At 41.4% G+C, this 26,794-nt stretch overlaps 1 protein-coding gene across 1 annotated transcript in view; it reads right to left on the bottom strand.

Moving 5' to 3' along the window:
• Positions 1–21,533, bottom strand: part of LOC110545630 (leucine-rich repeat-containing protein 37A3-like) — a 55,993-nt gene extending 34,460 nt beyond the window's left edge. Inside the window, exons 1-3 of the mRNA XM_060388313.1 lie at positions 21,482–21,533; positions 18,973–19,358; positions 1,885–4,090 (exon numbers count right to left, since the gene is read on the bottom strand). Coding sequence (XP_060244296.1) covers positions 1,885–4,090; positions 18,973–19,358; positions 21,482–21,533 — 2,644 coding nt within the window. The remainder of the gene's footprint in view (positions 1–1,884; positions 4,091–18,972; positions 19,359–21,481) is intronic.
• Between the last annotated feature and the right edge of the window lie 5,261 nt (positions 21,534–26,794).

The following is a 26,794-nucleotide window of genomic DNA, read 5'->3' as shown; positions in this document are numbered from 1 at the left end:
GCTGGACTGTGACCTCAGTTGCATGGGGAATGTGAACCTCAGGGTGCTCTATGGTTGTAGACTGATGAATCTTTGTAGTAGGTTCTGAACTTATGGTGTGTTCCAGGTCCAAGGGATGAAATGAGACAAAAGGTATTGTTGGATACTCAGCTTGATCATGATTTGGTGTTGGAATTATCACCTCTTGATATACTGGGACTAAAACCACAACCTCTCTAGGTGGTTGTGTAAGATGAATTGTGCTCTCTGGCATAGTGTGAGGAAGTTCCTCAGGAGTTGGTTGATGAGTTATAATAAGTTCCAGTTCCAAAGTTTGAGCTATACCTTCAGTTGGGTTTGGATGATGTGAAAATGTCACCTGAGGATGTGTTGGAGGAGGTTTAGTACTCTCTGGTACTGGAGTATATTGTGACTCTATGGTGAGTTTCAGGTCTAAAGGCTGAAATGAGACAATGGATGGCGTTGGATACTCAGCTTGAATCTGACCTGGTTTTTGGACTGTCATTTGATGTGCTGGATGGTGAGTTAAAATAATGTTCATTGACTCTGGAAGCTGGTGTGGGACCGCTTGCTGAGAAAACTCTTTCTCCTTAGGATGTTCTGGAGCCTCTGTGGGGGTGTGTGGTAGCACTGGAGATGGTTCTACATTCTCTGAGGAGTCTACAGATTGCAAGTGGGTTATATGCTGAGCTGGAGAAGGTTCTGCACCCATTGTGGAATCTCCAGATAGATAGGAGCCGTCCTGCTGAGTATGAAAATATGCCTGTTTGTGGAGATTTGTTTTCTGAGCTATGGCCTCTTGCTGAGAAAATTCAGGTTCAGGGAAATCAGCTGCATGGGAAGAATAATCAAATTGAGCTTGTGAAAATTCAGCTTGTTCAGTGGGAACTATAGGCTGTATTAGGTTATCCCCCTGAACTGGAAAAGATCCAATTGCCATAGAGGACACCGGAGCTCTAGTATGTGTTTGTTTCAAACCTTTAACTGTGGTTTTATGCAACATTGATTGCTCATATCTTAATATTGCTTCTAGATCTTCAGGTGAAAAGAACAGGGTATCTGCCACTGGAGGAAGAAAGAAATCCTCTTTAGGTGGTTCTAGTGGCTGATCTGGGAGTTCTGGCTGAAATGGTGAAAATTTCACACCCAGAAAGTGCTTTAGGGGTGGAGACAAGTTACCCTGCTGACCTGAAGAAACTTCTTCAGGAAGCTCTTGAAGCTGGGTTGGGATTCCAAGATGAACTGGAGAATGCTGGTGATTTTCAGGGGGCGTTGGATGCTGAGGTTGAACTACCATTTCATTAGGGAACCCTGGAGGCTGCACTTGGGTATCCTGCTGTTCTGAAGAAGGTTCAACTTCCCCTAGGAGCTTTGAATTCTCATCTGTGCCCTCCTGCTGGCTTAGAGAAGGCTTACCATATTGAACAGGTTCTGAAGATTGAACTGGAGCCTCCTGTTGATTTGACAAGAGTTCATACTCTTTAGAAGGCTCTGGAGTTACAGTTAGATTGGTATGCTGGGGTGCAGAAGTGCCTACATCCTTTTCTGGGACTGTAATTGGTTTAACTCTAGCCTTCTGATGCACTGGAGGAAGTTCCACCTCCTCTGTGGATTCTTGTGTTAAGGTAAACATCACATCCAGAGGATTAACAGTCACAGTGGACAAGCTTGAATGGTGAATTGAGGGCAAGACTGTCATTTCATGATGCTCTGGAAACTGAGTTGGTTTTTCTTGTTGAATCAGAGCATGCTCTGAGGCTTGTGGTGGGATTTCCAGCTCAGAAACCTGAGCTGGCTCTTCCTGCTCACTGAGAAAAGATTCCTCCTCTTCATTATACTCCGGAGGATTCATTGGGAACTCCTGCTGGGCTAGAGAAGACTCACCCTCCTTGGTAGGCTCTGAAGTAAGCACCAAATCCACAGGTCTAACTGTAACATTTGGTAAGTGATATTGGTGCTCTTCACTCTGAGCTGGCTGGTCTGTCACTTCATGAATTGGTGGTGTTTCAAGTATAGTCTCAATAGGGGACTCTGGAGCTTGAAGTGGAGTCATTTGATCGACGGGAGGCTTGACTTCCGGAGGGAACTCTGCAGGTATAACTAAGGCTTCTGGCTGGTTTCTAAGACCTGATCCCATCTCAGGAGACTCTGAAGGTTGAGCTGGCTGCTCTAGTTCAAGAGGAGAAGATTCATCCTCCATAGGAGGGCTTGGATGCTGTGATGGGACTTCCTGTTGGACTGGAGAAGGCTCCTCCTCTTCTTCAGGAGGCTTAATTTGAGATTCCAGATCACTTTCAGATGATTTGACCACCCCAGAAAATTCAGCTGGCTGCTGCTCCAGGCTAGGAAAATGTTCAGCTGGGGCAAGAGAACCTGGAGTCAGAGTTGGAAATGTCTCAACTTCTTTGAAAGATTTGGAAGTTATTGTAACTTCCCCATCTGCAGATTTGACTGTAATCTTGGCCAAAGGATGGTGGTGAACTTGATCCTGACTGGGATGTGGGATTGTTGCTGCTGAAGTTTCAATTATACTCTGCATAGAGGATTCTGAGGTTGGGAATGTAGGCTCTAGTTCAAGATTGACTTCGTCAGGGGGCTTTGTAGGTAGAGCTGGAGCCTCTAGCTGGCTACCAGACATTTCAAGGTTTTCAGGGAGTTCTAAAGTCTCACTTGGGCCCTCTTGTTCAACCAATGAAGGTTCCAACTCCTCAGAGAGCTCTGAAGTTGGAGCTAAGGACTCTTGTTGGGCTAATGAAGGTTCTAACTCCTTAGAGAGCTCTGCATTTGGAGCTGCTGCCTCTTGTTGGATTGATGAAGATTCTAACTTCTCAGAGAGCTCCAGAGTTGGAGCAGGGGCCTCTTGTTGGATTAATGAAGGTCCTATCTCCCCAGGACCCTCTGAAATCTGGATTGGGACTTCTGATTGGGTTGATGAAGGTCCTACCTCCTCAGGACTCTCTGGAAGATGGCCAGGGGCCTGCTGTTGGCCCAGAGTATGTTGGGTTTCCTTATCTGCCTCTGAAATTACTGTGGCATCCAGATCCGTAGGCTTCATTGTGACATTTGGCAAGCTGGAGTGCTGAGCTTCATTTGTATCTGGAGATGGAACATTTATGGCAGGCTGCTCTATTGCTGCACCCTCCTCAGAAGGGAACTGATGTTGAACATCTTCCTCACGGATGGGTGGGAGATGATCTGGGTCTTCTTGGACCATGCCAAGATCCTCTGAATCTTGACTTTGTGCCTCCAGCTGGTATTCAGTAGGTTCAACCTGCTCAGAAGGCTCTGGAAGCTCCTCTCTGTTTCCCTGGGATTGCAGAGCTAAGCTGTCAGAGTAAGCTTCATTCATATTTGGAGCTCCATAATCATCCTCCATAGTTTCTTTTTCGAGTTGAGATTTTTTTGCAAATCGGTCTGTAGTTCCACCAACCACATTAGCAAGTTGCCTGTGCTGGTCTGGGTCTTTCTTCAAGTCCTGGGCTGAAGGTATGAACGCTGTTATTCTTGAACTCTCACTGTCTATTGGTGGAACAAGTATTTCATATAACCTATTATCTGCAGCCTTATCTAGACTGGAAATACTTCTGAATTGTGGCGGCTGATTTTGGTGCCCATTTAGCTTTAAAATGCTCTCTGGCAGCTTCCCCGGTGGAGTCATTTGGTTGGCCAGGTGTTGATGTGGAACAGTGAACTGATCTGACTCTGGGTGCTGCTCCAAAGAGGTATCCGTAGCTTGGAATGAAAGAAAACTATCCGTCAACTCCCGAGGAGGGGAGAACATCTGGGAGGGAGCAGAGGACCCCAGGTAATCAAAGCCCCCTGCGCCTGCCTGGGATGTATGAGCTTGTGGGGATTTGGGCGGATGATCAGAGGGGTGCCAAGACCGGAGCTTGGTCGTCACCCAGGGCTCTGAAGTCAATCGAACTGGGTTCTGGACCCACTCCCCAGTGGGATCGGCCTGGGTCACCACCAGCAAAACTTGTCCAGTGAGGAGAAGACTTGGGGCGCAGAAGCAGAAGCCCAGTGGAGTCATGACATGTGGTAAGGACATAACATGCAATATGGAGGCGATCCACAGTGCTGCAGTGCCCTGGCGGGAGATAAATTGGAGGAAAGGCCCCTGACCTCAGGGAGCCTTGGCAACTGCGGCTGCCCGGCCCCGCCCTTTATGACAGGATGCCTTTGTTACAGAAGCGTCACTGAGTGGATTCTGCACTATGAAGGAACCTTCTACGTGACAGGGGCCAAGCATTCTTACCCTGGCTGAGAACAACACCGATTTCTTTGGGGTCTTCTAACCTTATAACCCTAACCCGGATTTAGGTTTCAGTCCTGGGTAGTCCTTAACCAGCAGCCCTTTGGGTGGGCAAAACTTCAAAAGAAAATATCCAGGCAGCGCGGGGCGTGTTTCAAAAGTGCCCGACTAGGCCCAAGCTCTTTAAAGCTCTTTAACCGCTAATCGTTTTGTTTTTTTTTTTTTTTTTTAAATCCCAGCACTCCAGAAGTAGAGGCAGGCCAGCCAGTGATCCACATAAGACCTTAGTTGTTTAAAATTGGCCATAAAGGACTTTACTGGCAGTAATTTCTTGACATTTGTTACTCCACCCTTGTGGAATCAGATCAGACTAAGCAGGACAGATCTCCTCCTGGTAAGGAGGGTCAGTGATGTCTTCAGAGTGTCCTGCTTAAGGAGGAAAGTGTTTCTAGAAGTGAAACAAATGTCGCACTGAGCACAGCAGCTCCTGTCCAAGACTGCAGTATCCGAGAGGCCAAGTGTGAGGATTATGGGCCTGGACCATACTGTATAGCAACACTCTGTCTAAAAGTCAGCAGCAAAAACTGAGTTAAAAAGCAACTGGTGCAGAAGTGGCTCTTATGCGTGGTTGCATGACCTGAGTGTTTTCTGATCTTGGATCCTACATGTATTCTGTTTATGACATTTGTTACAAACACAAGCATAGTTCACCTCAAGATTGAGATGTATAAACAAAGAATGGGGAAAATGTGACCTTCCCAGTAGGATCAATATATTCTAAAAAGACACTTGTGCCCCTCCCTTTGACTAATACACTATTGTAACAATGGACCTCAAGAAATTGAAATCCCTCTTCACACTGCACACCAAATCTCAGAGTAGGAGAAGTGAAAGATTGAGACATTAATGTGTTAATGATCATCATGACCTGGGTTTCTTTCTTATGCATACCATTACCTCTATAAATAGATATACATGTCAAGGTCCTAAACGTGGACTATGGACCTCTTTTTCTGTTCTTCTTCCTAATATGACTATATTGAATCTCCTTGCTCTGACTTTCACTATTCTCTCTCTCTCTTGCTTGAGTGTGTGCACGTATACTGCTTGCATACAGGTGCCATAGCGGCTAGAAGAGGACGTTGGCTCCCTTGGGATGGTAGGTACTGAAAGCTGTGAAGCACCCTGGTGAGTGCTGGGAACCCAAGCCAGTCCTCTGCAGGCACAGTGAGTGCTCTTAACTGCGGAGGCACTTCACTACCCTGTCCTTCAGTTGGCAAATTCAGGATTAGTAGCTGAGCCTAGGTTGTTAGAACTGCCAGTGCCCAGGCTTTGATCCTAAAAATTCCAATAACACCCACACTGGAAAAGCAGGGCTTACATGCCAGAAAACTGCATACAAAGTAATTTACCATGAGACTCGTCAACCACAATCTTTCTGCTCCAAACCCACTACTTTCTGCTGCAGTTACTTGTTACTGCCTAGCCTGCTTCCCCTTTGCAGCATATTCAACGAACCCATCCTCTTTCTATGATGGTCTAAAGAATGAATGTATTTATTCCTGGCCTACACTTCCTTCCTCGACCATGTCTCAAACATGAATTTGCTTCTCCTTAATAAAACTGGTTATTCAAGGTTGCTATTTCAACTTACCCTACACCAAGAGTAATTTTCAGGACTAGTAATGTAAGCCAGTGGTATGCACAAGGCCCAAGGTTCAGCATGATAAATTATCAAATTGGCTTGGGTCTAAGAAGAATATAAAGAAGTTAAGTGTTTAAGTCTCTGTGTGATGATTCACTTGACTAACAACAACAACAACAACAAAGGTTTGGTTAGACAAATTGGTGGTTTCCATTTATTTCATTCTGTTCTATTGTTGGAGTTACTTTACTTTTAAATTAGTAGAGTTTTTTTGTTTTATCTTATGATTAAGTATGAACATAAAGTTTATTTTTATAATAGCTTATCAGTATATATGTTTCTGTAGGCTACCATTAGATATGTCACATGATATGTTTACATAATAAAGTCTCCTCCAAAAGGTTTAAGTTCATTTCTAAGTGCACACATAAACTTAATTCAAATTTCTTTTAATTCAGTAAGACTTAAATGAATTTAATTTAATAAATAAATTAAATAAATAATTTAAATAAATTTAAACTTAATTTAATTTTGTTGATAGGATAAAATGCCTCTAGAACTGCTAACGCATTGGAAAATATTCTAATTTTACATTTATTGATTCATATATGTGACTCTGCACATATATTTATAATTTTCAGAGGACACTTTGTGGGAGTCAATTCTTTCCTGGGATCAAACTTAGGTCATTAGGCATGGTAGCAATCATTCTTAACCTGTTGAACTATCTTCATTTTACCCCACAAACAAACAAACAACCCAAAAATACAAAAGGGAAAAAAATACAAAGAAGAAAAATAAACAGGAATGAACCTTCAATTATGGAAAACAGTTATAAAAACTTTTGTGAAAACCATTTTTAGAGTGTGTATATGTGTGTGTGTGTGCATGCTGGTGTGCCCATGTGTGGAGGCCAGTGGCCTCAGCTTCCCCTGAGGATGGAATTACAAGCAATCGTGAGCCACCTAATATGGGTGATAGGAACTAAACTTGGGTCCTCCAAAGGAGCAGCAAATGCTGTCAACTGCTGAGCAAGCCACCTCTCAAACCCTGAGAAATGCATTTTTGCTGGGCTGTGATGAAAGTCTAGAATTCTAGCTGCTCAGGATGCTGTTGTAGGAGAATTGCAGTTCAAGGCCAGCTTGGGCACATAATTGAGACCCTGGCTCAAAATAACAGGTAAAAGGAAATCTGAAGGTGTAGCTTGACAGCAGAGCATTTACCTAGCGTGTTGGGGGTAAGGGAGAGAACAACTATTTTTAGCAAAATGTAAAGGAAATATTCTAGGAAAAGATTTTAAATGATAAAGTTTTATACTGTTTAGAATTGCTCTAAAATGGGAAAGCTGAGGACAGAACTAAAAGGTTCAAGTATGTCATAAAAATATTGTGAAAGATGAAACTTTAAGATATATGTCTTAAATATCTATATATCTCTCTATAAATTAAATAAATATATATACATATATGTATGTATAAAATGAAGCCTACTATATCCAAAGGTTATAAATACTACTTAGGTGAAAATTAAGTACACTGATATATAGAACTAAAACTATGTATTTGTAACAATAAAAAAAATGGCCAAGCCTAGTGGCTCATACTTGTAATCCTGGCACTTTAGGAAATGGAGACAAGATGATCAGGTATTCAAAGCCAGCTTCCCAAAGTGATGTGAGGCTAACACGGGCCACACATGATTCTCTTTCAAAAAACAATCTACATTTGCAAACAAAGTTAAAAAATAAAACTTATATGTTTTATTCCTTTATTGAATGGGCCATTGGAAACATGATTAGGTTTTATTCTGATACAACTATGTGTGTGTGCTATATAACTTTATTTTGTATTTTTGTATGTATGAATGTTTTGCTCACGTGGATATATGTGTACCAAATGCACGCCTGTACCGAAGGAGGCTGAAAGAAGGCATTAGATCCCCAGAACTGAGTTAGAGCTGGTCATGAGCTATTACATGGGTGCTGGAAACGGAACCCAAGTCCTCTGCAAGAGCAGCAAGTGCTCTTAACTGATGACCCATTTTCCCCTATATATATGTTTGCATGGATGATATGGCATCAATCTGGATGAGAAGGAACCTATAAGTGATTCAAACTATTTTCTGTACTACTAAACTTTAGGAGATAAAATATTAGATTCATATTTCTCGTCTCGGATGCTCAAAGTGTGAGGACACATCCATATAGTCTTCAGAAAATCTAGATGATAATTTATCTTCAAGTACATTAAAGACACTTGAGAATCTTGAATTACAGAATTCAAAGCCCTTCTGGTGACATTTTTGTTTGTTTGTTTGTTTGTTTGTTTGTTTTTAGACAGGGTTTCTCTGTGTAGCCTTGGCCATCCTGGACTCACTTTGTAGACCAGGCTGGCCTCAAACTCCCAGATATCTGCCTGCTGCCTCCCAGAGTGCTGGGATCCTTCTAGTGACATTTTTAGTGACTCTCACTCCTTCATATTTCCAAAGGCCCACTCCATGAGATGTAATCCATACCCAACAACACTGCTCGGGTGACCAAGAACCTGAGGCTAGGGTTTTTTGTTTTTGTTTTTGTTTTTGTTTTCCCCAGGGACATAGAGTAAAACCAAATAATAGTGTATAAAAACCAAACAAACAGATAATAAATGTAGCAATAAAATGACTCCTAGTGACATTCTGCCAGCCTCATAAGTAGGTGCCTTGCTCAGGCATCATCAGAAAAGCTTCCTACTGCAGCAGATGAACAAATACAGATGGAACAAACACAGCCAGATATTAGGCAGAGAGAGAGCGCGAAAGACCTAGGAACACTCTACCTTAAAGGGATGTCTCCATCAAATCCATCCACCCAGGGCTCAGGGAACACTGTGGAAAAGGAGGCAGGAAGGGTCTAAGAGCCAGAGGGGATAGAAGACACCAAGAAAACAAGGCTCTCTAAATCAACATGATCAAAGCTCACATGAACTCACATGCACAATGCCTGCATACCATGTCCAAAGTAACTTGTGCTGGCAGAGAAATTTAATATGTAAGATTCTCCCAGGTGTTACTAGTTTTGATGGCATGAAGAAGGGGTCATAGAGAGAAGCTGAGTTTTGGCACAGTGAGAGACCAGGGGAGGCCATTGGTCAAAGAATAGCCTCAGAAGAAGCCCCAGGATTGAAGGAGTAATGAAGAGAAATTGAGGCTTGGTACCAGGTGGCAGGGGCAGAGTCCTTGAAGAGGGTCCAAGAGAGGCTATTGATGAAGTTGCAGCAGAGATTCCAGCATTTTGGAACTACCAGTACAACAGGACAAACACCAAGCATGCTGTACATGTACAGTGGAACCATCTCTCTCTCCTTTTTCATCTTCAAGACAGGGTTTCTCTGTGTAGCCTTGGCTGTCCTGCACTTGCTTTGTAGACAAGGCCTGTCTGGAACTCAGAGTGATCCACCTGCCTCTGCCTCCTGAGTGCTGGGATCAAAGGCATGCTCCAGCTTAATGAAGCCATCTTGAACCTAGGAGACTAACTCTTGTGTGTTTCAGATGGTACAGCAGAAGAAACAGAACCATTTCAAGGCTCTACAGAGCCCAAATGCTCATGAGCGGGCCCAGATGTCAAGCACTGAACATTTTATATGTTGAATTTTGGTTTTACTTTGATTGTAACTATGCTCTGATTCTTGCTTCTTGAAGAAAGTAATTTATTTCATTTTATTGGCATTCCAAAGAAGAGAACTTGGAATTTTGCAGAGATATTTGGAATCTTAGAGATACTTCTGATATTTTAGAGACACTGAATATTTTAAAGAGAATTTGAACTTTGAAAGAGACTTTGGATGTGTTAAAGAGACTGAACTTTGAAAGTGTTTGAATTTTTAAAGACTGGGACTTTTAAAAGTTGGGATGTGTTTTATATTTAGATACTGATATTAACATGAGCTCTTGGGAATGCACAAGAAAGACTATTGCTTAATAATGATGTGTTTGTGTGTCAAGTTGACAAAGGGTCGATTGTCCTGGCTGGTTTTCAAGAAAGTTATATGGGAAGAGGTACCTCAGTTAAGAAAATACCTTTATCAGATTGCCTCCAGGCAAACCTGGAGTGCATTTTATTGACTAGATTGACTAGTGATTGATATAGGTGGGCCCATTATCTTTAATTTCAACTTCACTCAAGTCAAGATATGGACTGAATGAAGCCAGATTCTTGCCCAAAATATCATACAAACGGCTCCTAGCCCAGTTCCTGTTAAGCTCCCTGTTCTCTGAAACCTTGGGCTAGGTCTTCACTGTTTACATTTCTCTCAGCATTCTTGTCTTCCAAGCTCCCACTAGAATGGCCCACTAAACTCTGTTTACAGAGTAAAGAACGTTTCTAATCTAAGGTTCCAAGCATTTCCATATTCCAGCAACAAATAGTTCCAGTGGCTTATGTCCCACACAGTCTGGTATACCACAACAATGCCCTCATTTCTTGCTGCCAATTTTCTGTTGCTGTGATAAAATACCCTGACAAAAGAAACTTAAGGAAGAAAGGGAGACCATGCATGTGGCCTAACTGGAAAAATACTTGCCCACATACCACTACATAAAAGTGGTAGCATGTAGCCCAAATCCCAGCACTAGAGAAGTGTAGACAGGAAGACCAGGAGTTCAAAGTCATCTTCGGCTACATAATGAGTTCAAGGTGAGCCTAAGATGCAAGAGACCCTATCAAAAGGGTGTGAGTGTGTGTGTGTGGGGGGGGGGGTAGAGAGTAGGCACCAAAGGAATACAGTTCCTGGTGGGGAAGTCAAAGTAGTGGAGTTTGAAGCAGCTGGTTCACTGCATCCAAACTCAGGAAGCAGAGTGATGAATGCATGCTGCTGCTCAGCTCCATTCTCCATTTATATAGTGAAGGATCCCATCTGGGAAATATGGCCAACAGCGGGAGGGTCTTTCAGGCCCAGTTAATGTAATCCAGACAACCCGCTATGGCATGCCTAGAGGCCTTTCTCCAGGTAAATTTAGATTCTGTCAAGCTGACAACTAACACCCAACCATCCTTGCACAGTATTTGAGGGGACAATGGGCTAGAGTGGCTGGGGCCAAAGATATTTTTTTCTCCCTGACTCAGCTTGCTAAAGTTGTTATTGGAGCTTTTAGGGCAAGAACCTGGGTAGACTCCACTAGCCCTACTGGGTTTAGTTGCCTTTTCACAATACATCAATTAAAAAGATGTCTAATAGTGAAAAGGAGAGAGAGGGAAAAAGAGAGGAGAGAGAGATTTATTCAATGTGATCAGAGGGACAGGTGAATGGGTCTAATAATCCCAAGTCTGTTTTCCAGGGTGCTAAAGAGAGCATAGGTTTAAAATTGTGGCACAAAGATGTATGCATAATTAAGTAGTCCTGATCTAGGTGTGGGTTCAGGAACCATTGTCTCAGCTCCAGTCTTACAAGGTGCTATGAAGAACTGACCTTCCTCCAGCTCATGCAAAGGTTCTTTCAACTCCAGGGTTTCTGCACTCACAGGGCTGCCCTGTGAAGAACTGCCACTACAGCACAAAACTCCTGGTGGGGCTTCTCCATACACAGCTCAAGACCTTCTATCTCTGGTTAGAAAGCTGTTGAAGTTCCTAGAATTTTGTTTTGGCTTTGTGGCACTGAGGCTCAAATCCAGGGCTTAGTATATGATAGGTATATGATAGCTCTGTATTACTGAGCCACATTCCCATTCCCTTTCCCCAAAACAGTAGAGCCGCTGACATTTCCTAAGTGGACTTTGACCAGGTAAAGAGAAGGATTGTCAGCAGGTAAACAACCCTAAAGGTTACCTTCTCCCAAAGGTCAACTACTACTTTGGGCAAAGGCACTTCGTTCCAGATCAATCCAGATAGCCTTTATTAGATCAGATCCCCACCCTGCTGACTGCCATACAACTGCTTGCTTTTCCTAACATTTTTCTCTCCTCTGTGCCTCCCAAGAGATGGCCTTAGTAGTTTGAGTCCCCAATAAATCCTTTTTTCTACCCATAGAGTGGTCTAGTTTGCTAGTTTTTCTGTGCCATTGCTTATACCAAACATCTCCAGGGTTTTAACAAAGAGAAATTTAAAAACATGTTCAATTATCCCAGCTACTATTTGGGGTATCCCACAACTTTAAGATTAAGTGAGGTTTTCTTTTTTGGGTTTTCAAGACAGGGTTTCTCTGTGTACAAGCCATGACTGTCTTGTAACTCACTCTGTAGACCAGGCTGGTATTGAACTCAGAGAAATCCACCTGCATCTGCCTCCCTGAATGCTGGGATTAAAGGCATGCTCCTTTAATCACACCTGGCCCAAGTGAGATTTTCATAGGAACCACTTTATATTTCATACCACACAAACAGTGGAGAAAAGTAAGTGACTGAGGTGATTAATTCTAGGTGGTAGGCCAGTTCAGATCACTTAAGAGATTACAGATTCGCATCCAGTTCCCTTCAACAGTAATTGGTCTTTCACAATCCAAGGTCAATCCTTCTGTCGAAAGTCTAGAAGTATACTGTTTAAAGGAGATTATGTTTAGTTAAAGAAAATATACAAGGCTTACCTTCATGATCCTGTTGGATAATCAATCCAAAGCAGTAAATTTTCAGTTCTTGGTATCATGAGCAATTTAGGGCAAGGGCCTGATATAAAACTACCTTAAGTCTGGTGCCCAGAAGAACCTAAAATCACAAGAGGGAGACCCACAAATATCACAACTTGCCAGAGATTTCATTTTGGATATGCTGTAGATTTATCAGTGCTTATTTTACAGAGTGACCACAAAGATTAAATGGCATAGGAGAACACTGTAACTGTATTAATAGAGAACCCCAAATAAATATTATTGTTTAAGCCACAGTACTTTCCTGAAAAATTTTCAGAGCCAGTGATGAACTGGTCTTTGGTGAACAGTAATGATAAAAAGTAACTTAGGAAGCCCTGCAGAGAAAGCACAGGAGTATAAGTGAGCAAAGAAATTGTTTAATTTTTTTCATCTGTTTGCACATGCTCGAAAGTATGACCCAAAGTGTGGATGAGATGAAACCAACACCTATTAATCCAAGTTACTAATCCCTGTTAGAAGGAGGAAATTCACTGATTTCTAATAGGTTTTACAAGAGGAAGAAGTATGCACAATTAAGCAGTTCTGATTTAGGTGTGGGCACAGTGATCATTGTCATATCTCCAAGTTCTTCAGGGTACTATTAAAAGACCTTCTTAACACACCTTACAAGTAATTAAAACTATGAGGAGCTCATCTCATTTAAAAGCTTCTGTGAGAATGCAAATTTTTCTTGGGTTAAATATTTTACAATTACTATGGAATTTTTTTCTTTTCTTGAGACTGGGTCATCTAGTGTTTAGGGTAGGTTTAAACTATTAAGCACAGAATTATCTTGAGCTTCTAATCCTCTAGTCTCTACCACTTGAGTGCTGGCATATATATATATATATATATGACTTTTTTTTTGTTTTTGTTTTTTAATGTGGTAGGATATCAAACCCAGGGCATCCTACAATCTAAGTAAGCTACATCTATCTACTGAACTGTATCTCCAACCCTATAATTTTTTTTTTTTTAGATGGGGTCTAGTTGTGTAGCACTGGCTATCCTGTAACACATTAAGTAGCCAGGCTGGGCTTGAACTCACAGAGATCAACCTGCCTTTGCCTCCCTAATATCTGCCTTTGCTGGCATTAAAGGCCTATGCCATGCCTGGTCCTACTGTAGATTTCTTATGACACTAGTTCTTTCTTAGATGTTTATTGCATTTTTAGAAAATGTATATTCATAAGATTTGAACAATACAAATAAAGTCAGAGCATTACTATTATTATTATTAATGGATCTGTGCATGCATCTTATTCCTGTCTCATTTGTAAGCTATTAAGCACCCAAGGGACTAATATTTTACTTTTTCCACTCCCAGCACAAAGGTGCCATACCATCTAAAGGAAGATTAACAGTCTGTTAATTGAGCAAATGAATAATTTAAAAATGAAACTGACTTCCCTGTATGAAGCTTATGGTTGTGAAGTACTTTAAAGATTTACTTTTTATTTATATGTGCATGTCTGTGTGTATGTGCATATGTGTGCAGGTGCGTGTGGAGACCAGAAAAGGGCAGAAGATTCTCTGAAATACAAGAGGTTGTGAACCACCAGAAGTGGGTGTTTTTGGACTCATACTCCAATCCTCTGCACCATCAGCAAGCTCTCTTAACCACTGAGACATCATTCCCACCCCAGGAAGACTAATTTTAAATGTGTAGTGCTGCAGGGTCACTGCCCAAACTCAGAGAGATACGCAGAGCCGCCGTTGGCTTCTTTTACCCCTTTAAAAATTTTTAGTTTTAAAATTTGCATTTATTTATATGTGAGCCTATGTATGGGTGTACACATGGAGGTCAGAGAACGGCCTGTCAGAGTCTTTTCGCCTTCAACCATGTGGATTCTGGGGATCAAACTCAGCCTTTCAGGCTTGGCAGCAGGAGCCTTTACTTGCTGAGCCATCTTCCTGAGGCCCTTACCACAGTTCCATCTGCCAATCATTTTTTTTTTCATGCCATTGGTGGGTTGTGATGCGGACGAAATAAAACACTCCTCTTAAGGTGCTTATGATGTTTCTTGATTTTACTTTAAAATATTTTCTATATTTAAAATGGGGGGAAAAGGATAGACACTTGTATGAAGAACACTGACAATTCAACTGGATAACAATGGAGAGGGTAGTTAGGGTAGTTAGAGTAACCCAAGGCTCTATGTTAGGTAAATAAATAGACCTAATAGGACCACATTCTCCCTTCAACTATATCTTGATTTTACCACCCTTAATGAGATTAACTTGTGAAATTCTTAAAACCTAAAAGCTTATTAAATGGTTTGTTATTCAAAGAGTACTAGACACTAATTATATTTTTTTGTTTTCTAATCTTTTCAATACCATCTGTATCATGTAAATGGTTATAACTCCTAGTCACAGGCTAGAAACAGGCAAAGCACAGTCCAAAAAAATTAAAGAATGTCTTACGGGCAGTCGCTAGGAAGTGGATGGTATAGGAAATAGTGTCTTACGAGGTTATAAAAGAGGACCGATGTAGCATGCTTGGAATTACCATTGAGAAGAGTTCTCAGAGTCAAAAAGGAAAGGTTTAATCCATGAGGAATCAATCCAGAGAACAGGCAGCACGGTGAGCAGCAAGGAGGCAGACAAAATAAATAGCCAGTTAGAAAAAGGACCGGTGGTCGAGCTGAGGAACATAATGGGATGTTGTCCTAAGGCTTTGGGAAAATAAAACCAGCTGGCTGTTGACATGGAGTAGTGTTTGTATAAGACATTAAAGCAGTGGTTCTCAGTCTTCCTAATGCTCTGACTCTTTAACACAGCTCCTCATGTTGCCAGTGACCCCTAAGCATAAAATTATTTTCACTGCTATTTCATAATTGTAATCGTGCTACTGTTATGAACTGTAAGTATCTGGGTTTTCTGATAGTCTTAGGCGACCTGTGTGAAAGGGTCTTTGGGGTTAAGAAACACTGCGTTAAAGGATTCACTGTCCATCTTCTGGGACTTGAGTTCTGATAGGCATTGTGAGAGTAATGATGATTTTCGCATAATGTTTTGATGGAATGTAGACAATTTACCCTTGTTCATTTAAATACTTGTATCTTTACTCCACTATGTGGTTTCAATCTGGATATTGCATTGTGATGTTTCTTCTAAGCAGCACCTGTCTTAAGTTTGTGTAAACATGTCACCATTTGTTCTCTGTATTTTCAATCAAACAAACAGCCAATGCTGTGCAATGGAGAGAATAAGGTGTGACATCCTGGTCTGGAGAAAAGGAAAGGGAGTGAATGAGAGGTGTGGGACCAGAGATTGGCAGCAGAGGACTTAGAACCAAAAGGAGAGGTTAATCGGACCTGAGATTGATTACAAGCAAGTATAATGTTGGAAATAAGATAAATGGGAACAGGTTGGAAAGAAAAGGAAAAGAAAAAAAAAAAACATAAAAACAAACCTAGTACTATTTGTACTAGAAAAAACAACGTTTTCTTTGTAGTCTCAGGTGTGGGGATAAGAGGCTGCTTCACAGCAGGTGACTGTGATTTGCCTTGTGCTCTAGCAGTGGTTTGGTTTTGCCAGCTTCTTACAGTTTCTGCCAGTGTGTGACATATGGAATTCTGGGAACTTTCAGAGGCTATATAAATGCCAGGGTCCCGAGAGGCAGGGTTGCTGTTGTTGACAGGTTGGGGTTTGGTAGCGGATTGTCAAGTAGTCAAATTGATAACAAGAAGAAATTAGATATCCTGAAAGGGATGATCAAACTTGTCCCTAGGAATTTGATGCCTTAATCAGCAGGAAGTAGTCTAAAGATAACTTCACAACCTCCTTCAGCCAACCCTGCCCCCACCCCACCAAGCAATGATTGTGTGGTTGGTGTATTGCAGAGATCTCAATCTCAAGAGTGCCAATTCCATAGGACACCTCTTCAATGTTTTTACAAAATGACATCAACTACAATTTGATAAAGAGAATATGCAATTATAATTACATCATGTACGGAAAAGAAGGTCATTGATCAGGAGCTTGCCCTGTTGCATTACAGCTAAAAGTATTCAGCAATGGCATTTAGTAGTGTGGCCCTGTGACTGGTACAGAAAAGGCAGAGGTTTAATGGAAAAGAGCCTGCATATGGGTGGTATTTTAGACCAGTGAGAAAAATGATTCGAAAATTATTACAAAACAGGCTAGAGAGCTGGGTCAGTGGTTTAATAGAGTTCAGTTTCCAGCACCCCTGTCAGATAGTGCACAATAGCCTGTAATTCCAGCTCCAGAGAATCTGACACCCTTCTGGCCTCTGTGGGTACCCATACTCAGGGCAAAACTATACAGTCATTTAGAACGAAAAGGATTCCCTGCCCTCAACGCTACTAAAACCGGGTAAATTAAACAAAATCTTAGGAGGTTTAAAATTAGGAATAACTGCTGGGAATGATGGCACGTGTGTTCCTACCACTTCTGAGGTAGGAGGGAGGCCAACCTAGGTTACCTAGTGAGTTTCAGGCTAACCTGGGCTACATGAGACCTTGTCTCAAAGAAACAAGCAAGGAAAAAAAAAAACCAAGAGAAACATGTACAAATGACAAAATAGTGTTAAGAACACGTTAGAAAGTAGCAGCAGAAAGGGCCTGGACCCCTGAGGTGGCAAAGCCTCTGCAGCAAGAGCCTAACCCACACCGCAGGAGGCACAGGCTGGCACATAGCCACTTTCTTGTCCACTGGGTTCTTTTTCCATGAGATGGATGGTCTGCAATGGTTTCTCTGTACTTTCTCACTCCCAGTACTTCCTGCTTGTTCCTAAGGAGGTGAAACTGACCAGGGCTGTGAAGGGAGCACTGGTCTGCCCATGATTTTTCTCTATCTGTCACTATTTTCTTTCATCTCCGTTTTGAAAAAAGATATGATTTCATATATTCCTGGCCTGAGCTCACTGAATTGCTGAGGATGCCTGCACTCCTGATCACCCTGCTTCTGTTTCCCATGTGCTGGGACGACAGAAATGTGCCAAATATCTTTCTCGGGTGCTGTTTCAACTTAAGTATTGGATTGTATCGTTCCTCATAGTGTAATTAATGGGAGGCTTCATTTCTCTTCGTTGAATACTGTTGCTATGTACTGCATGCAAAACACTGGGCATGCTTCCTGGTCTCACAGAGCCTACCTAAATTGGCAGAAAAAATAACGAAAATATGAATAATTGCAAGCACAGCGGTGAACTGTCTACACAACTGAAGCACAATACAGGACTGTCCATAAACTTCCCAGACCGTCACAACCACCAGTAGCTGTGGAGGGTGCTGACTGGGCAGCGGCCAGTGGACATCCTCCTGGCAGGTTGTAAACTGACCCCATGCTGATGTCTGCCTTGTAGGCTCACTGTGCTCACTGAGGGAGAACTCAGTCACTGTTCCAGAGTGGCTCACCTCAACGCCACCCATCTGACACCAACTCGGGATGTTCCATAATGACCTGACGTTAGGAGCCCTGCTTCACAGACAGCATACCTGTGGACACCCGGGGACATTACTTGAAGACACAGAGGGTAAGTGGCTGTGGTTTTCAGTTTGCAGGTTCTAAATCTACTCCACAGACAGGGTACATTCAGGACACATGAACATACTGTTGTCCTTACCTCAAGGAGACAGAAAACCACAATCAACAATCAACACAATCACTACCAGAGTCACACATACTCCCAAGATAACTTTGTTTTGTAGCTGTTTCCTGGGACTTCTTTTCCAGTCTGAAATATATAAGATAAATAAATGGGCATTTGTTATCAAATAATAAAGTAAAAAAAATGAAATAAGGTGAAGGTAATTGTTCAAAATCCAGTCTTGACCTGGGCATGGTTAACTGATGTATATGGTCTAGCACTTAGAAGGTTGAGGCAGGAGGATTGCTAAGAGTTTGAGGATAACCCTTAATACCAATACCAGGATTATACAGTAAGACTCTGGATCAATACAGCTTAAAGATGGGCTTCTTGTGGTGGCACACACTTTTCATCCCAGCACTTTGGAGGCAGAAGCAATTAGGTATTTGTAAGTTCAAGGCCAGCCTGGTCTACATAGCAAGTTCTTGTCTAGCTATAACTACATATATCTCCACCCTATCTCAAACAAAACAAAACAAAACAAGAATCCCCAAACAACCAATAAACAAAAGCAAAACTAAGTCCAGTGTTTATAGATTTGTGGTCAAGCTCTTGCATATTATGTATACAATATCCCAAGTTCAATGCCCAATGTAAAACTAAATTTAAAAAAAAGCCCTAATGAAAAGAATATACTTTGGCAGATTCTAAAAGAATATACCAAAATCGAATGTGCTACCTATCCAATATTTTGTGTTTTAGGTCACCTCCTGACAGTAAATTTAGAAGTACAGTGGGAATCACTGTCTTGGCTGGGTTAGAGTTATGTAGCCAACAACACAAGACAGAGTGGGAGCCCCTGGTCTTTCTGCTTAAATGGTTGAGAAGGCCGGGGACTGTGTTCTGGCACTGTCCTCACCTGACTTGATTCCAGACCCTTGTGAGGAACTTCTGTGTTCTCATTGATGTAGTTCTCAGTTTTCCATTGGTCTGGATCCCATTCAGTCCTGGACAACTTGAATTCTTGCTGCTCACTGAGAAGCTTCATCAGGAGGCCTGTCCTGGAGATGAGCTTTGCACAGGACAGTTGTACATGAGGGTCATAGCAGTCCATCTTCAAAGTCTTGATAACGTGAGAAATGAGCCGTCTTACATCTTTGTTGGGGATGAGGGGCCGCAGCTGCTGGTTTAGATGAGATTCAAAGTGTTCACCTGGTGAGATCAGCATTGGGTAAGCCAGTTCATGGGAATGGCCATGTGAATGGTCATCGAAATGGTCATCTGAATGGTCATCGAAATGGTCACCTGAATGGTCATCAAAATGGTCATTTGAATGGTCATCGAAAGTTCATCTGGCGCCAAGATGAAGTTTGGATATGGTCCAGTGGTTTGCTCAGCAGTTGAAATTAAGTCATATCTATGCACATGAAAATTTTCAGCATGATGTCCTGAGATTGTATTTTCTGATGCAGTTTCTTCAGGCACAGTAGATTCAAGGATGTCTTCTCCTAAATTATCTGTTAAAGCCTGATTTTTTTCCAAGCAGTTTTTCTGTAGAATGGTCTCAAATGGCATATACTTCTGAAAAAGGCTTTTTTGTATAATTCTTGTCTCCTAAAGATGAAAAGACCCTTCGTTCAGGTGAATTTACGAGGTTTCTCAACACAGATGTGCTCCACCTGGGGCACATCTATAAAAATAACAAAATCTGTAATGCTTACAAACTCAAATTTACAATGTTTGGAGTAAAAAACTTACTAAGCATGCAAAAAAATAGTAAATGCAGTGAAGGAATCAGACTAACTTTGTAACCTATGTTTCTTTTAATTGCCTTATAACTTCTATTTTCAAGTTTTAGGGCCATGTTAAGTAAAGCCTCTTAGTGCTTCTCCATCTGGCCTCCTTGCAATCAACTGGAAATGAAATTTTTTTTTCTCCTGAAGGTTTCGATGTCCCTCTTTTACATAGTAATCTTGGGTCAGAAGCCTTCATTCTTTTCACATTAGCATTTGCACTTTCTAAAACAAATTATAAGATCTATAAATGCATATGTTCAAATAACAACAATGTAAATTGCTACATGGTGTGTCTCGGGAAAAGAACAAAGTTTGCAAAATCTCTGAGTCAAAATGATTTTGTTTCCTTTTAGGATAAGAAGGAAGTCTTGTTCTAAGTTGATATTGGTTCTGAAGATTGGGTTGTTTACACTGATAAATTTTGGTTCTAAAAATCTGGTTTTGACTTTTAAAATTATGGTCATGCTTTATAAATTTACTCCTGAAGAAGATACTTTCTTTTGATATTGCAAAGACGAGTTTTAAAAATTATTTAGATGTTTAAGATGATAAAACATTTACAGTTTATCATATTTTTTTAAGCAATAACTCTTGGGCAGTCTAACAACGAATGAACTTGGAACAGTTTCCCAACCCTTTGGAAAATTAAAAAAAAATTTTGATGGGAGTTTTTCTGTTGTCTAAAAAGAAAGAGAGAGGGAGCAAGAGCTATTAAAGAGAGGAATAGCTTGCCTAAAGCAAGAGTGTCTGCTTAAGCCAGAAGAACGAAGCTATGAACCTAAAGGTATACAGAATGTTATAAAAGGTCTGTGTATGTATATAAAAGCCAGGGGGCATATGAGTGATGTTTGCTTTGGTTCTTTATACCTGCAAATATTATTTGAGAAAGAACTGTAAAATATGTTGTACTTCATTTAAAAGGTTGGTGATTCTTCATTGCAAAATGTTTTCTTATGTTCTTTAAAAAAAAATCTGGCTGACAGGTTTGATGTGGACAGAATAATTCATACAGTTTAAAATTGTTCTATGCTGTTGTTTGTTCTGAACTGTTCTGTTAGGCAATTGGTTCTCAAACTTATTTGATCCCAGTGTGTAAAGCTTTTTGCTGTTAAGTTTTAAAGAAGATGGGGAGATCCATAAGATTTGCTAGCCCCTTTATAAATTGTGTCTGATTAAAGGTCTTGTTTTGATTTTAGTCAGAAAGAGCAGATTTAAAGTTACACTACAGACTAAGCTTTACCCAGTCCCTTTGTTTAGGTTGTTTTTCTAAGGTTAAATTTAGGATGGGTAACTATGAAGTTTGCCTATATGGATCTACTTGAAATTTGATTCTAAAACATGCATCTAAGGAATATGCCAAAATTAGAGATTATAGCATTCTGTTTTATAGGATACAATTTAGAGCAGATGATAAAAATAGACAAAGAGTAATTCAAATATGCTGGCCCTCAAGCTTGTCAGAGACCTGATGAATATGGCATTTTAACATGTGTAAGTTCATTGTGACAGGAAGTCCCAAAATCCTGGCAGTAGCTCCCCAAGGTCTCCGAGAAGATTTGGACAATGACAGATGACCGTGACTCTGGATTGTGGTATGCTAACCACTGGGCAACACTGCCTCAACTGGCCCACTGCCAGAGCCCAGCTTAACCGTGGATGCTGCTGTGGACACCTGCAGAGTCATTGTTTCACATTGTCTGAGGTGAGGTGAGGTCAATCTCTCCTGTTCCTCTTGCCACAGCAGCAGTTTCTCATCCTCTATGCCTGATGGCTGGATTGCCTCTACTCAGGAAGCCAGGAGACCACAGGAGCCAGGGACACTGCGTAGGTGGACTAACTAGTCATTTCTGTCATTTTGATTGATACATGGATTGTTACAATTACTTAGTTCATAATTTATCCTTCTCAGGTCTCTGATCACATTGATGGCTAGGCTGGAAGGCTAGGCTAAGTTAACAGTAGCTTGGCAGCTAAAGAGCAGACAAGTAGGTCCACTATCTGCTCATTGGACAGTTCATTAGTTAGTTAGAACTACTAGGTACTATATCTTTTGTGTAAAAAGGGAAACAGGTTTGCCCTGCTCACAGGCTTTATATCAGTTGCCTGTGTCTTATGATAAATAGTTGGATAAAAAAATATAGAGCTTATGTAGGGTCTGAGGATACAGGAGTTTAGGTTATGATGATTTAATTAGTTATTGCAGTGTTGGGAATTGAACCTAGCACCTCAGACTTACTAGGCAAGTGTTCTACCACTGAGCTACATTCTCAGTGCTCAGGAGTTTAGGTTATAAAAATAAAAAATGTTGTTTGGTCTGAAAAAAATGTTTTGGGGTTGGTAAATGCAAAAAAAAATTTAGAGAGTCTAAATGTTTTAAAATATATAAAAATTAGTTATAATGATATAAAAATGATTTTTTTAAGGGGAGATACTTTAGATTTCTTCTCTTTGCTACCCTTGTGCTTCTATTGGTATAAGATTTCAGAAGTTCAGAATTTTGGCATTGATCAATAGACTTCTGATAGGTTGATGGGGCACTGACTGCTTACTATTCAGTCACAAGCTTGAAATTTTAATGTCCTTTGGTTGTTTTCTGGAAATAGATTTAAAGGTACTTATCATCATGCTAAAAACATCTGTTTAATGTATATACCTGACCCAAAAGTTAAAGCTTTTATTACGGTATTCTTAATGTCTGCCATTTCTGGGGTAGACTTCGATACAGAGATATCTTAAACCTATTCCTTCTAGCTCCTTTGATGGCTGGGAAAAAAAAAATCCAAGCATCCAGGGTTTAGCAGTAAAGCCACTAATGTATTCCTGTCTAAATGTACAAAAGGTAGCTGAGCTCCTTTGATGGCTGATTACCAACAGGGCTCACAGTTAAAATATTAGAGTTTCAGACTGTGGACAAACTTAAGTTGTTTATAAAAGATACAAAACAAACAGCTGACTGGTGCCCATTCCGTTGGATATAGTTTTACCTGTTACTCTCAGAATGTTGTTGTATTAGATTTGCTGATATGTTACTTTTCTGAGTCTTTTAATATATTTCCTTTTGTGTACCAAAAATTCATATGAGTTTATGAAAATCAAAAGGTCATGAGACCTAGATCTGACACAGCTCAAACGGATCCCAGATGAGTTTTTCCCTGGTCTTGGGATTCCTCATTTTTCCCATTTAATAGACAAATCTTAACTTCTGTCTCTAGTCTGAATTTGTCTCAGCAGATTTTCACCTGGTTGACTCTATTTCCAGGATCAGCTATGAACTGCAAGCTGAAATCTGGACGTGGAAGCTGACATGACTGTTCCCTGTCTCTTCAATCAGATCAACTAACCAGAGACTGTTAAGGACTGCCTCATTGACCAGCCTTTGACTGGCTCCTAGTAATCTTTACTAAATTAGGAAAAGCTTATGATTGGACAAAAGGCCATGATTTTGGCATCAAAGTAAGAGATTCTAGTATCTTGGGTGGGTGCTCTAATGATCCAGGAGAAATCCTTAAATTCAGTTAGAAGCAACTCCCTTGGGCACTCAAGAAAAGGGACCCTTAGCTACTCTGCTTGTTTTTTTTCAATGTTTGAACCCTGCATTGTAAATCATCTGGTTATGTTTATTAGGAAAAAGATTATTGCAGTGCAAGTGCTTACACTAAGATAACATTACCAAAGAGTAAATATGACTGGGCATGGAATGGAAACAAAAATCCAGATAATTACAGACTAAGGTAACTACCCATGTATGCGCCCCAACTTTTGACCAGCATTTCAGCCTCTTTCAAACTGAGATATCAACGGCCCAGTCATCAGCATGAAGAGATTCCAGAAGACGGATCTTCAACCCACTGTCCCATTCTACAGGCTGAAATGTTGAGTCAAAAGGCAAAATTTTCTTAAGATAGAATCCTCACTCTATAGCTGCTTCATGATTGAAGCAGTTACAAGGAGAAGGGGGAAATGGAAGAATCAGACTAACTTTGTAACCTGTGTTTCTTTTAATTGCCTTATAACTTCTATTTTCAAGTTTCAGGCCCATGTTAATTAAAGCCTCTTAGTGCTTCTCCAGAGAGCCGAGGAATGTAAAAGTTCCTGGCATTAGCCATCTGTGAGGGCAGAGATAAGGAAGAGAACAAGCAGAGATCTCTACTAAATGGAGAGAAAATCACCGGCTGGCGCCAGTGAGATGGGCTTTGTTTGAAACCTGGGCCAAATGGCCCCAATCCTTCTCCTGCCCTTTGGTCCAAAGCCTGTAACCCCCACTCCTCAGAACAGACATGGGAGGAGTTAATCACCCTCCCACATTTAACTGTGGATGGCAGGAAATTCCAAACTGACTTGAAGATCAGATATTTACCACAGGGCTGACTGGACCTAAGGGTGACCAGAACTAACCAATTATTTTAAAAGTTAAACACTCATCCAATCAGAAATCGGCAGGAAGGCAACCCCAGGAGAGTCCTGCCTTGTGTCTTTTAAAAACCTAAGGTCTTTGTCTCCCTGTGCCACTCCTAGCTGACCAGCAGGGGTGACCCCATTGTGCAATGGTCAAGAGGAACCTCTTGCGTTTCTGCATCGATGGATGATTAGTTTCCTGAGTTCTCTTCATACCTTCTTATATTTAGGCTCTTGCTGGGCCTAATGGTAGTACAGGCCTTTTACACTAACATTCTGGAGGCAGAAGATGGTGGATTTCTGCATTTGAAGCCAGTTTGTTTTTTACAGTGAGTTCTAAGACAGCTAGGGCTACAAAGTGAGACTCTGCATTAAATCAAAACAAAACAACAAAAAACCAACCCCCCTAAAAACCAAAAATACCCCAAAACAAAACCCCTTAATAATAAACAAACAAAGAAAAGGATAGAAAAGGAAGGGGAAAAAAAGGTCTGTAATAAATAAAAATAAGTCAAGACATACCCAGGACAAGTGGAGAATGAGATTTTTTTTCTTTCTAGGGCTTAAACTGAATAGGAAGGGCTTTTTCCTTCTAGGAGATGAGCTGAGTAGAGAACCATGGGAGACTTGCACTACCCCACCCAAGAGGAAGGGGTGTCAGGCAGAGACCATGACAGGCCACTACCTGGTCTTCTGCAGTGGGGCCTGGGCTCTAGCCCTGGCCAGGGCATGCTGAGAACAGGAAAAGCTGCAGTGACTGCTGCTGCAGCAAACCATGACTGCTTGGTTCCCTTTTGCATGATTTCCAGCCTGAAATCCTCCCGACTATTTCCCCCTGTGCCGTTCTTATCCATTTGTGATGCACTTTCAATAGTGGGTAACTCAGACAAAGATTTCTTGTGCAAGTCACAGAAAAGAAAGAAAAAGAAATGAAAGAAAGAAGCAGCAGCACAAGCTATAGAAGAAAAACTTCTGGAATGTATCATACAAACCACCAGAGAATACCTACTAAACACACATCTTAGAGAAAGGACTTAGATGCAGAGAATAGAAAACAAACTTTAAAAACTCAGCAAGGTATGGGCATACCCTGTGGGTGTGGGCATTTGCCATACTCAGAAGCTATATGGTGGAAGGAGACTTTTGGAAGTTGATCTTGGACCTTCCCATGTGTGCCATGGTATGTTGGTATAGTGTTCTTATGGAATGAATACAATTTATCCTTGTTCATTCAAAGGCTGATTTCTCTACCCCACTATCTGGTTTCAATCTGAACATTGCATTGTGATGTTTCTTCTAAGCAGCACCTGTCACAAGTTTGTGTAAACATGTCACCATTTGTTCTCTGTATTTTCAATCAAACAAACAGCCAATGCTGTTCAATGGAGAGAATAAGGTGTGACATCCTGGTCTGGAGGGAAGGAAAGGGAAAGGTGAGAGAGCAGAGATCGCCAGGAGGGGACTTAGAACCACAAGGAGAGATTAATCGGGCCTAAGATTGATTAAAAGCAAGTATAATGTTGGAAATAATGTTAGGAAGCTATGTGGGCTTGGAGGTTTAGGATGGAGTAATCATTGCTCAGCATTGTGCTCCAGGTTAACTAAATACATCCTAGTCTCAGTGTGGTGATTTGGGTATACAGGTGGTTTAGGAATAACATCTGATTAACTAAAAGATAAATCAAATAATATTAATAACAAACATGATGATAAAGCTACAAGTGACAGATAGTTAAACTCACGCTTTAAATCCACCTAAAACTAACAGACGTCAACAGCAGCGAGGTGACTTAGAAGGTAAAGAGGCTTGGCATGTATCTGAGTTCAGTTCGTGCAACCCATGTAAAAATAGGCGAGAAGTGACTCCATAAAGTTATCCCTGTGACTCTGACATGTGCTCCATGGCTCCTGTGCCTGGACAGACACGCACAAAAATACACACACGCATTAGAAGCCAAAGCCTTATGGTGAAGATTTCTTAAACAGCCACATAAACTCATGTGGAATTTCTACGTGAGTACAGTTGACCTCTGTACACCTTAGTCATGGTCAGGGACCTTTAAAACTCCTGGGAGGTGGGGAGGGGGTGCAGCCTTGCCAGGCCAGAGAGGAAGACAGTGCAGTCAGTCCTGATGAGACCTGATAGGCTATGGTTAGATGGAGGGGGAGGAAGATGTCTCCTATCAGTGGACTGGGCCAAGGGCATAGGGGAAGGTGGGGGCGTGGAGGGAGGGGGAGGATGGGATTGGCAGGAGACAAGGGAGGGAGCCACAACGGGGATACAAACTGAGTAAACTGCAATGATAGCAATAAATAAAAATGAAATCATTTAACCATCCAGAAACCTGGAGCCAGAAGATGAGTGAAAAGCACTTGGAGTCGCAAGCCTTCCAAAGCTCTCTGCGCCTCCATCGCCCAGTAAAAGGTGACACTGGTGCAGAAGCCCGAGTGGGCCACTGCAGCGTTCCGGAAAACCCTGCTCATACCCAGAAGGCCAACCGGGGTGAGGGCCGCGTGCAGAAGGCTGCGGGTGGCCCACCTGGTCCTCAA

This window comes from Meriones unguiculatus, chromosome 7 (assembly GCF_030254825.1).
Source record: "Meriones unguiculatus strain TT.TT164.6M chromosome 7, Bangor_MerUng_6.1, whole genome shotgun sequence".
Classification (NCBI taxonomy): Eukaryota; Metazoa; Chordata; class Mammalia; order Rodentia; family Muridae; genus Meriones; species Meriones unguiculatus.
Note: the sequence above shows the minus strand (reverse complement) of the source record. Positions and strands in the feature narration are given on the sequence as shown.